Source organism: Cryptotermes secundus, unplaced genomic scaffold (genome assembly GCF_002891405.2).
Source record: "Cryptotermes secundus unplaced genomic scaffold, Csec_1.0 scaffold1395, whole genome shotgun sequence".
Classification (NCBI taxonomy): Eukaryota; Metazoa; Arthropoda; class Insecta; order Blattodea; family Kalotermitidae; genus Cryptotermes; species Cryptotermes secundus.
The window spans coordinates 30,108-43,475 of record NW_019737101.1 but is presented as its reverse complement, the minus strand read 5'-3'; the positions used below and the strand labels follow the sequence as shown (position 1 = coordinate 43,475).

General features: G+C 40.0%; 1 protein-coding gene across 1 annotated transcript in view; it reads right to left on the bottom strand.

Moving 5' to 3' along the window:
* Window positions 1–3,627: 3,627 nt before the first annotated feature.
* Window positions 3,628–13,368, bottom strand: part of LOC111870218 (probable ATP-dependent RNA helicase DDX20) — a 19,280-nt gene continuing 9,539 nt past the window's right edge. The window contains exons 5-6 of the mRNA XM_023862324.2: window positions 7,977–8,258; window positions 3,628–5,299 (exon numbers count right to left, since the gene is read on the bottom strand). Of these exons, the coding sequence (XP_023718092.1) occupies window positions 3,715–5,299; window positions 7,977–8,258 (1,867 nt within the window). The 3' untranslated portion in view covers window positions 3,628–3,714. The remainder of the gene's footprint in view (window positions 5,300–7,976; window positions 8,259–13,368) is intronic.

The window sequence follows — 13,368 nt, the reverse complement described above, 5'->3', positions numbered from 1 at the left end:
TTAGTGTGCATATTTTTAGAATTCAAAAGAGTATAATTAGAGTCATGAGTGGGTTGAGACCTAGAGACTCTTGTAGAGAGGCATTTAGGGAATGGGGAATATTGCCGTTGCAGTCGCAATATATTTTCTCATTATTGATGTTTGTTGTGAATAATATGGGCTTGTATCATAAGTCAACGCAAATTCATGGCCTGAAAATGAGGCGTAATTTTGATCTCTATTGTCCTCAGGCAAATTTAACAATTTACCAGAAAGGTCCTTATTATTCTGGCATTAAACTTTTTAACCATCTTCCATTGAAGATTAAAGAATTGGTCTGTGATATTAAGCAATTTAGAGTGGCTTTACATGCCTTTTTACATTGTAAATCTTATTATACTTTGGATGAATATTTTAACTAGGATTGTTATTGAGTGTTTAGGTTATTTATTTATATTTAAATTATAATGTAATTATATTGTACTACATATAAGGGTATTAAGTTAATATCATGTTAATATTGTTGTATATATATATTATCTAGTGACTACCTGCTACTTAGCAGTCTTGTTGTGAGACCGGTTCTGTATCCAAGGGCTTCGGCCATGTAAGGATGTGTTGGAGTGTGCAAATAAATACAATACAATACAATACAATTTCACACCTGGTTCCAAACTCTTCCTACAAAAACATAAGCAGAATTTTTGTTTTACTTAAACATCTTCCATGCCATTGATTTTGTTGTTTATTTCTAATGCCATTGATTTATTTTGTTGTTTCTGCCAACAAATTTATAACCTAATGTTGTTACAGAACGTGATAGAAAATTAAAATTTGAATGAGTGTAGGCCACGTATGTTCCTAACACATTCAATCCATTTGAGTCATTAAACGTTTCTTGTAGTAATGCAATGGAGCAAGTATCATTCATGTGAGGTTAAGTTATCGCAGAACAAAACAACTCTAAGTTTCCTGCACACAACCAAGTTCTCAACATGTAATTGCTGTAGTTAGTGTGTTGGAAACTTTGCTTATAAATTGCTGTTCTAGATGATGATTTCATAAAGATATTATTCCCATTAACTAACTTGTCTATGTTTGGATTTAGAACATGAATTCTTTCACCCACCCTGAGCAAAACATCCACTACTCACACTACACGTATCAGCTTCGGGCAACTCATGGAGTCCTTCAGCTGGTTTTTTCGTGTACTTTAGGACACTTGTAGCTAGCAACAACATGCTGCAAAATTTCACACCATCTGGCAACAGTGCTTAAATAGCTTCATTTAAAACACACGATAGCTTTGATTAAATGCATATATTTCCTGGTGTGATAAAACAAATTTCTCTGGCAATGTCTGACCTTCTCCAAAACCACAATGACATTTGCACATTTCTCTTCACTTACATCAGATGTTTCAACTGTTGACACCCAAATATTTTCTTTTCTAATATTCAAGGAGTGCATCCTGTTGTATTAACTTACACAGCAATTGTAGATAACTACATATTAAATCACTCACTCATGGAACTGAGCCCTTCTTGAGAAGCTGCCAATTGTGCAAATACTCAAGAACTTCCCAGCATTTTATGGAACCCAAAGGTTAATTTTCTTGTTCACAAGAGCCCTCCACTTGTCCCTGTCCTGAGTAAGATCAATCCAATCCATACCATCCCACCTTCTCTCTCCAAGATCCATTCTCATATTGTTCACCCACCTATGGCTCGGTCTTCCCAGTGGTCTCTTTCCTTCTGGCTTTCCCACCAATATCCTATACGCATTCCATTTCTTCCCCATTCGTCCTACATGCCCTGCTCATCTCATCCTCCTTGACTTGATCATTCTAATTATACTTCGAGAAGAGTACAAGTTATGAAGCTCCTCATTATGTAGTTTTCTCCAACCTCCTGTCACTTCATCTCCCTTCAGTCCAAATATTCTCAACACCCTGTTCTCAAGCACACTCACTCTATGTTCCTCCCTTACTGCCAGAGACCACATTTCACACCCATACAGGAACCACATGCAAAATTATAGTTTCATATATTTTAATTTTTGTTTTTGGACAGCAGACAAGAAGACAAAAAGGTAACAATGGTATGAATTATTTATGATAAAACATGTCAGATGAACAAATTAGACATGTTTGGCTTACCCATGCTCCTTTTTCCTTCAACAATCCAGGTAATTGGAAGCATGACAAACTCTTGTAACTGTAGACTAAGCAATGATATTATCAAAATGTCAGGGTATCTTATTTGGGGAGGTGGAGTGGAAAGATTTAATTAGAAAAGAATATAACCTATGTGCTATTTACGTAGGTAAGTCAATAATTATCCGCAATGTAGCTATAAATTTTATTTCACTACAAATAGAAAACTTACATTAACATCATTTTTCAACATAGTCCCCTTGCTTTTCAACGCACTTGGTCCATCGTTGCACAAGCTTCCTGATGCCCTCAGAAAAGAAGGTTTTCGGCTGAGCAGCGAGCCGCGCATGCACTGCTTCCTTCACTTCTTGGTCTGAGGTGAATCGAAGGCCCCTTAATGCCTCTTTGAGTGGACCAAACAAGTGGTAGTCAGAAGGGGCGAGATCAGGACTATACAGAGGATGAGCCATTACATCAAACTTGAGTTTCTGGAGGGTTTCAGCAGTGTGGGCAGCAGCATGTGGACGGGCACTGTCCTGCAACAACACAAGACCTTTCGACAGTAGTCCTCGGCGTTTGCTTCGAATTGCAGGCTTTAGCCTGTCAGTAAGCATCTCACTGTAACGAGCACTGTTTATTTTTGTGCCCCTCTCCTGATAATGTTCCAGTACTGGGCCTTGCGAGTCCCAAAAAACTGTAAGCATCAGTTTTCCTGCGGATGGTTGGCTTTTGAGCTTTTTCTTACTGGGCGATTGTGGATGTTTCCATTCCATACTCTGCCGTTTACTCTCTGGCTCGCAATGATGGATCCATGTTTCGTCACCAGTGATGATTCTGTCTAAGAAGACGTCACATTCATTACCATAGCGATCCAAATGTTGTTGGCAGACATCCAAATGCGTTTGTTTATGCAACACTGTGAGTTGTTTTGGGACCCATCTTGCACAGACTTTATGAAACCCAAGTCTGTTGTGGATGATTTCGTAGGCAGAACCATGACTAATTTGCAGACGATTTGCCACTTCATCAATAGTCACTTGTCTGTCTAACAGAACCATGTCACGTGCACGCTCAATGTTGTCCTCATTTGTGGCCGTGGATGGTCGTCCGGCTCCTTCCTCATGCATAACACTTGTGCGACCATTTTTGAATTTTTCAATCCATTCGTAGACACTCTTTTGCGGCAAAACACTGTTCCCGTATTGTGCTGAAAGCCTTCAATGGATTGCGGCCCCTGATACACCTTCCGACCAAAAAACCCGGATCACTGAACGTTGCTCTTCTTTGGTGCAAACAGAAAGCGGAGCAGCCATGATTAACGGCAAGGCAGCGATGATGGAACTGACCTAGCAACATCAAACCTGCGCAGAAATAATGACAAGGAAACCACGTATGGTTATGCTGTGCAAAACGACAGTGCTGCCAACAGAAATACAAATACAACTGCATTGCGGACAATCATTGACTTCCCCTCGTAACAAATAACTTAGCTCTCAATATAAATTCAATTTATTTGATACAGAAATCATGGTTTTCTTCAATTTTAATCCTCCTGAGCAGAGGTTTACAAAACTATTGGTTTAATATTTACTGAACATGTGTTTCCAATATTCTGTCCATTGAATATACTGCCTTACTTGCTGCAAATGCATTCTCCACATGTTGTAATAACTACTTTCCACGTTGTGTCTATATTCACACAAATCAACACCACAATATTCTTCCTCACAGTTGTATCTCCAGTTGTAATAATCACTGTAAGAATGTAACCATGGATAACTGTAATAGTCTGTAGACCTGTGTACATTACTGTAATTCCACTGTGAATTCTGATTGTTTTTCATCCAGAATTCTGGGCTTGAACCTCTTGATACATCAATTTCAAGATCTGATTTCTCAGAACATGATAGAGACACTTCTGTTTCAGGAGAATTGCGTTCTAAAGCTACAGTGCCCTCACACACATCATCATGCACATTTGCACAGTGATTATGGCTTGAGTTGCTAGGACTGTTTATGGAAGGATGACCAAAAGTCCTCCTTGAAGAAACCGTCTCTTCTCCAGCTTCTGAAGCTCTGTAAGACGCCACGTAATGACAATCTGTTTCTGTTCCTTTGTTTGCAGGTGATCTTGAAGCTTCAGCCTCAACTACTGGCCATGGATGACCTTTAACTAAGTGCTTTAACAGATCTTCAACATTCCAATCCTTGATTTCTTCTTTCAATTTGTTAGTCATCTTACAAATATCACCCTGTATCATATCACACAAAACTCTAGATACTTCACTTTCACGTGAAATATCAGTAACCCTTTCTCTTAAACAGTGTATATCTTGTGCGTCTGTTTCATCAGTAAAGTTTTCTAACAGATGTAACAAGTCTTCATATGTGTCTAGTCGCAAGTCAACCCGAGTTTCTTGTGTCAATGCTCCATCCAAGCCACACAGTGCTTCTTCTTCAACCTTTTGGACTTCAGCTTTCTCTTCTTCAGCCAGTAGGGACATCTCGCCCACTTCTTTCACCAAATCTGTGACACAATTGCTTTCCCCTACAGATTCATGATACAGGTTCCAACTTCCATTCATTTCTCTACGCAGTGTCTCTTCATTCTGCAGTTTCCTGTCCTTACTTAGCCCATTCACACGTTTTCCAACTTTCTTCCTAACTGCACCTCTTTGACTATGCTTACTATCAGATGTATCTAAATTAACACCTTCACAGGCTTCTGCACCATCTCCTGGAGCAATACCCTGGACTTCTTCAAGGCTTGATATGTCACAGTGCCACAGATCTGTTGATGTTCCATCACTTGGTACTTTAGCAATGCTCACTGATTCACCAATTGTTCCTAGCATTCTTCTGAACTGAGCTAGCTCCTTACCATCAGCTACCAGCGATATTGTGATGCCATGAGAACCGTATCGTCCAGCCCTTCCTATGCGATGCAAGTAAGTTGCACCACTATGAGGTATGTCAAGGTTGATTACTAGGTTTACATTCTCTGCATCAATTCCTCTTGCTGTAAGGTCTGTTGATAAAAGTACCCGGCAACGAAACTCACGGAGGCTTGCAACAGCTTCAAGACGACGGTGCTGGTCTTGTCCTCCTGTCAACCATATTGCGGCCCATCCCAATGTTTTCAACTGATTGCAGATGCTTTCAGCTCTGGAATTAAATAAATTAAAACTCTTTACTATTGTTATAGGTCTACAAATACAGGATCTGCCATAATAAACTGACACATTCGCAATTACAACAGGACAATAGGAAATACTCTATTTATAAAAAAGTGTGTTATGAAGTGAAGTATACATCTAACTAACTTCATGGTACTGAACCCTTCTTGAGAAGCCGTCAGTCACGCAGCTACTCAAAAACTTCCAGCATTTTACAGAATCAGAAGGTTCATTACTGTGTTCACAAGGGTTGTCCACTGATCCCTGCCCTGAGTCAAATCAATCCAGTCCCTACTACCCCATCCTATCTGTCTACAGTACATTTTAATATTATCCACCCACCTATGTCTTGGTCTTACTAGTGGGCTCTTCCTTTCTGGCTCTCCCACCAATATCCTATATGCATCCCACTTCACTCTCATTCGTGCTACATGCTCTGCCCATCTCATCCTCCTTGTCTTCATCATTCTAATTATACTTGGTGAAGACTACAAGTTATTAAGCTCCTCATTATGCAGTGTTCTCCATCCTCCTGTCACTTCATCTCTCTTTGATCCAAATATTTTCCTCAGCATCATGTTCTCAAACATCCTGTCTCTGTTTCTCCCTTTATGTCAGAGACCAAGTTTCAAACCCATACAGAACCACGGGCAAAATTATAGTTTTGTATATTCTAATCTTTTTCCAGGTTTAAGGCCCTTTGCTACACTTCATAAAAAGCTCATTTTTTATAGTGACAAGTTGTTAGCCGCATGCCCAACCCCCAAGCTGGAGGACCACCCCTTATTGGCTGTCCATGACTGTTTATTCAATATATTCACAGCTACCCTCCACATCTGGAGGCTGTCTCCTCCATCTACAACCTGAGGAAGCGCCATGCTGTGGCAGCAAGGGACCCACCTAACTCTTATTTTAACACTTTACATCTGGATGGCCTCCACACCTGAGTGCAGCCCTCCCCTCACTCTACATGGCTCACAGTATTCTGAGAACAATCAGAAGTTACACACAATTAAAACTTGGGATTTTGGAGGCCATGGCTCTTGCCCACTCTGAAAGCTGGTATGTTTCAGGTACAGCTGTCACAAAACACCCAAGAGTGCTCTGGCTCTATGAGCTAATATGAATCCTTACTGGAACTATATCTGGTCACAATTCCAATGGAGATACCATAACGCAAGTGTTATGAAACTCTGCAGCATGATACCAGAGCAGATTAAATTTGGGGTATGCCTAACAGTTTTTATTTATTTATTTCTTTATGGTTTATAATTGTCATCTGTGAGCCGATGGTCTAGAAAATGTGGGAGCATCAATATGACCTGTTACAGGTATAGTTTTACCTACTTACAACATATTATTACATTAATATTGAGGAGAATGAGGCGTTAAAACTGGCTGAAGTAGCCGCACTATGGCCCTGGGGTTGACCCAGCCTCTAACAGAAATGTGTACCAGGAATCTTCCTGGGGGTAAAGGGCGGCCAGCCGGTGCATAAGGCTGACAATCTCACTGCCATCAGTGAGCCGACTGTCTAGAAAATGTGGGAGCCTCAATGTCTCACAACCCAATGGGTCTCCACAGCCTGTTACAGGGCTAGGTTTATTCTTGTTTTTATGTTATTTAACCGTGCAGTCAGTAACTCTGACTATACAGCACAGAATGATGGGATGGCTCGTGGTGAATAGTGAATGGAATTAGAATGTGTATGTGGGTTTGAGATACTGTCCCAGCATCTGCTTGGAAGGACTGAGGAAAACCACAAAAACCTTTCAAAATAGCTAGTGTATTGGCTGATATCTGAGCCCGGCACCTTGCAAACAAGTCAGAAGTGTCACCACTTTAGCCAGCTTGCTCAATGCTACTATTTATTTTTTAATCTTCTGTATTCCTGTCCGCTATCTAATGAAAAATTTTGCCTGTTATTTAGTACAGGTACAAAACATGATCCCTCAAATTAAGGAAAGAACATGAACTTAGGGTGTTTCAGAAAAGTGTGTTGAGAAAAATATTTGGACCTAAGAGGGGGAAGTAATAGGAGCATGGATAAAATTACATTACAAGGAACTTCTTTAAGTTGTTCTTGCCAATTATTATTAGGATGATGGAATCAATGAGGATGAGATGCATAGCAGGGAACAGAAATACCTAAAGAATGCTGGTACAAAAACCTGAAGGAAAGAAATCACTATGTCGACATAAGACATAGATTTGAAGATAACACTAAAATGGAGCTTACAGAATTAGGAAGAAGGGCGTGGAGCGAATTCATCTGGCTCAGGATAGGGACCAGTAGTTAGCTCTTGTGAACATGGATATTCATGTTCAGGTTCCCATTAAAGGCAGGAAACTTCTTGAATAGCTGAGCAACTGTTAGCTTGTCAAGAACAACTATGCTCCATGGAGTAAGTTAGTTACGTATAAAAAATAACACAAATGGGATGATGGAAATTATTCACTCTACTTCCCAAGAATTCATAGTATAAATATAAATTCTTCACTGAGCTTCCAAGCTGGGTCTGGGAAACTGGACAGCATTTCCAGCATCTCCTGTTCTGCAGAATGACTTAATGGGAGGAATGTCCAGTTCTTGCCCGAGAGGTTCAACAATTTGGAAGGGGCTCAAAAGAATCTCCTGTACTATGAAATGTGCAAATTATACATACCTTGACTGGTAATTGGAAAATATGAGGCACTGTTTGAAGGGAACAAATGACAGGATGCGCAGTAGTTCCTGTACTTTGTATTTTATTTGTACCATTGTGTTCAGATGAGGGCGTACAATTGACACAAACTGCCTGATGCCCAATAAAACTGGTCCTTCAGGTCCTGGATTCACATGTGTTGGGCAACGCATGTAACGGCTCAGAAACATGTCCAGTTCATCTGGGTATGTTGCGCTTAATGCAATCACCTGCTTGTTGTGTGGCAGCACTGAGAAGATGTAGCTGTTCAGAATAACACAAAATGCAATTCATAAAATAAAACCTCTACCTGCCGCTCACTCACCACTATAGTGTATGTGTCAACATCACTTTAAATATGATCTAAAGTTTATAACAGTGGTATATGCGTGTCCAGAGATAGGGACTAGCTGTACTGACTAGGCCCAATTGCATAGGTTCCCCCTGAAGACAGACGCAGAACCCAGTTCCCAAACAATGTGTTTTAAATAAAAACAGGATGCTGGATAATGTCCAGAAACACAGTAACTGTATCATCATTTTAATATAAATAATTAAAGAGCAAGATTATTGGTCATATCAATGGTGGTAATGATAGAATACTGAAATTTGTTAGCAAAGTAAATTCAAACATACTGTTAGTTGAAAACACTGGCAGAATAGACAAGTGGCAACAGCAATACTGAAAAGTGTACTATTGACTGGGGCGTGGATTGAGTTCCAGTACTGTCTTCAATATCTGTGGGGATGTAGAATGGAGCTTGTATTCAGTTGCACTCATTCATACCTACATCTACAAAGTATCACTGGACTGATACCTGCCAAACTTCATGTGTTGTGTGGCTTAGTTTCCCTTTCTATGCCATTCTCTGTCCTTAGTGTCCATAAATATTATGTACTAAATCTTGAACATCTTCTGCAGACACTGGGTTTAATGAATAATGACAATGTATATAAAGAATGCAGTCTTCTGGGATGTGGCACCATGTAGATCATGTGGGCCGATGTTTCAAAGGAATGTATCGCCTCCATCTTCAGGGTAGAAAAATCTGCAAGTGAGGAACCAGCGTGACCAGGTCGCGGCAGACTGAGTCACCATGGTGAGGCAATACGTTCCTCTGAAATGTCGGTTAACACAAGATCTACATGGCACCACATCCCAGAAGGTGGCATTCTTCATAGTCACCGCGGTGAAAACCTCAAATCTTATACAATGTATATAAAGCTTATAGTTTATATAACATGGTTTGTTTGTCAACCTTCCCACCAAACACATCACGTCTGCTCATACATATCAGTTAATTTTCCACCACAGAATGTACTGTAATTACTCAGCTATAAAATGACTTTAAACATAAAATAATATAATACACTTCTAACTAATCCTCTAAACCAGAGTCCTTGAGAAGCTGTTAACTTCTCAGCTGGGCAAGAAATTCCATGAACGTTATGGAACTTGAAACATCAGTACCATGTTCACAACAGCCCATCACTAGAAGCAATCCTCAGCCACCTAGGCCACAACTTCACACCCTATTGCTTCATGATCTATTTAAAGATCATCCTCCCAGTTATGCTACAATCGCCCAAATGAGCTCTTCCTTTCTGGTTTCCCTACCAATATTTCATATACATTTCTTATATCTCTCATCTGTCCTACATGCACCATTCATCTTGTCTTCCTTGATTACACTCTTACAATATTTCATGTAAAGTAAAGTAAAGATATCCCTGTACCAGGCCATGAAGGCCCATAGGGTTGTGAGACGTTGAGGGTCCCACATTATCTAGACAATAGGCTCAAAGATGGCGGTAAGGTTGTCAGCCTTACGCGCCGGCCGCGCTTTACTCCCCAGGAAAATTATTTAATTAATTTCTGGTACTCATTTCTGTTAGAGGCTGAGTAAATCCCAGGGCCTAGTGCAGCTGGAAGGATTAGGTCAACTGAAAAAAAATCGAATGACCTCATCAGGACTTGAACCCACGACCTTCATGAAGGTACAAATTATGAAGCTCCTCATTATGTAGTTTTCTCCAGTCTTCTGTTATTTGCTTTCCTGCAAAACTAAATATTCTCATCAGCATATTCTTAGAATGTGACATTTTCACCATAAGCCATCCAGTACAACAATTTTCAGGGCGACAGATCAAATTAGATGTGTAACCTCATTTGTTCTGCTCCCTTTGGGTCATACTCACAGGCATGGCAATAAAAGGAAATTAGCTTTACACTGTTAGATCTTAAAATATGGTTCAGTCATGAGGTACAAAATTTATAAAAAATTATTTCTTTCAAGTTTTTACAGTAAAAGTATTGTAACGTGTTTCGTTACCAAATACACCATAGAGATGGTTCATTGGTTTATTTAACAATCTACAAATAACGGCTACAATTAATTATAACACTGTTGCGGGGTTTCACACTTTATAACCCTATGCGCAAATCGGTTCACTCTGTCTTCAGTAGTCTACACGTTTACGGTAGGGGAGCTATGTATCACTGTATCACACACTCCCAATTACACAATTACACACATGTCCGGTTCTTCTTATCGCGACTGCTGCTATATGTCAACTCGACTCGCAGGCTGCTACCTTACAACTCGCTCGTAGCTGCTGTGCAGTTCCCTTATATAGCCGCAGTGTTGCCTGTTGCGTGCCACGTCACAGTAGGAAGCGGTGCCGCGTCACCGTGTTGCGTCACCGCGCGTTGCGCATTACATCACCGTGGGGAGAGTGGCGAGGCGGGGACTCGCCTATTACTATAGTAACGCGAGCGCTACGTTACCGCCACGTACCACTGGGGAGGTGGGTGTCCTCCGTTGCACAACATGTCACAGAACTATGTTTCCTTAGATCTTCCTTGTATGTAGTATATAAACACCACTGCACGTCATATATTCTCTTCCTTGCATGACGTTGGGCTCTTTAGGTTACTGTTCATTCTAATTTGATCTACTCCATTACATTTTTTCCCACCGGATGGCTTATTATTCCAGTAATTGCAACATTTCTCCTCAGCAGTCTGTTCTCAAGCACCATCACCTGTCTTCATTTGTTTAAGGGGGAGCCCAATTTTCGCATCTATTTAAAACAGGTCAAATTACAATTCTGTGTATTCTAATATTCAAGTTTTTAAAGTGGGAAGACAGATGACTCTGAGCTGAATTGTAGCAACCAATACTCAAATTTAATCTGATCTTAATTTCTTGGTTCATACAATTTGGATTATTTGTTGTTGTTGTTGTTGCAAAATATTTGAGCTCTGCCACAATTCTGAGGGTCATATTCATCCCTTGTGTTGGAATAACAAGGTAGACTTATGATATAGATGGTGCCCATCCATAGTGGGTAACATCAAGGTAGACTTGTGATCAGTTTCAGAGTTACCTAGTCTTTATATTTTAAGTTTGCATCAACAGACATTTGGTAATTGTTATTTTCTGAATTGTCAGCCACTGAATAATAAATCTTAGTTTTCAATGGATGCACCCTGCTGTGCTGAATATATAAATTTCTTTATTAAAATCCGTCACAATACAACAAAACAGTTGATGTTTAACATTATTTTGCTATATGTTTCAGATTTTTAGAAAGCCATCATCAGGCAAATACGCAATTAATGTGATCTTAAGGTACTGAATTGCATACAATATAATTCAGTGCAGTGTTGGATTTTTTACAATAATCCTTAATATAATAATATAAAACATTAAATAAAAAATATAAGATTTTAAATGAGATAAGTTACACAATTAAAATATAATTAAGAACTATACATATAATGTGTCATATTAAGGTAGGCTGTTGCAATCTTAGACCTACTGCAAAATGTGGTTTTGCCTAATTATAACACTTGAGGAAAACCATCTCAGGGTAACACACCTCTGATTGGGTGCAAAGACAAGGGGGCACTGTCTAAGACATTTCTCAGGTACAGAGAAGAGAAGCCCCACCTTGTAAAGTGTGCTCAGTTTGTAAAAATGGAGCAAGAGTGCATGAGTGTGTAAGCAATGCCCTGTTGACTGCTCTGAGAGGTACCATTCTTTACAGTGCTGCTAGAAATGTGAGCCTACATGACAAATGACAAGGAGATCCTATATAATTGCAGGTTTCAAAAGTATTTTAGGCTTCATATTGAAAGAGGAGATCAATATTTGTACCATTACACTCTGAATTTGTGAAACACATATTTTAACACTTTGCAAACCGGCAATTTAAATATTTAAATCACCCTGGGGACCGGCATTTTTATACCTACTACCCTAACTTGTGCACTGTTCACTTTAAAAATTAATATAAAATCTCCTAATTAATTTTATGAACTATAATTTTTGGAGAACACTTACCAATGCTCCTAGAAGTGCTTGAAAGTGTGATATTCCTGGAAACATTCCCCTTTTTGAAGTGGCATTATACACTTTCAAATGTAGACAGTCATAGTCCTTATTTTGTGAACTGCGCAAACACGCCATTGCCTAGNAGAGTCGCCCAGGGGTGTCCACATGAGGCCTGCGTGAGGTGGGAGTTCATGGGTTAGGTTGCACTAAGTCTGTCAGACTCTGGTTCTGCCACCACCATCTGGTCTGTAGCCCAAGCCTTTGCCACATTCATTAGAAATGCTTTGTATATCACTTTAGAATCAGGGTTTAGATTTTTGTAAACCAAAAATGAATTGAAAATGGCACAATTTATAAGCCACAAGGCAATTTTCACTTTTATTATCTGTGGCCACAATTCTTTGTTGATCCCTGTCACTTCCACTGTCTGAGTCACTAATCACTACTCCTCCACAAGGTACATCAGATAGCTCCATAAACAAGTCCGGGAGAGATCGCTTGCCTTCAACCGCTTTTGTCCTTGAAACATATTCCCCTCTACTAACTTCCTGCCTGGTACATAAACAGCTGGAAGGGGCAAACTTTATTTTCTTTTGGAGTAGGGACCCTAGCCAGCCAGGTCAAGTTACTGAATACTTAGCATACATTCTACAGTGCGTACAATCAAGTGCGCGCCGCGGCTGCAATTTGCCGTGAGTCATACCACTGCAGAACGGATGCAACTCCTCCCCGCGACTGCAGTGCTCCTACGCCGATGGTTGCATAATCGGAACCCGAGGTTGCATTAAACAGTCAGTCTTTGTCTTGCTGTGGAAGTGGAGTGGAATGTTTACAGCTGTCGACAGACGGTGGAAATGAAGTTCACTATTAAACAGCGTGTGTTTATTGTCGAAACTATTGCAAGGAAAAACATTTACAGAAAATTCGCACGTAGGTTTCGTCAGAAATATCCTGACTCGCCAGTTCCCACAAAGTCGTGTGTAAACAGGCTTCTGAAAAAGTGGCGGGCCACAGGTTCAGTGAGTGACAAGAAG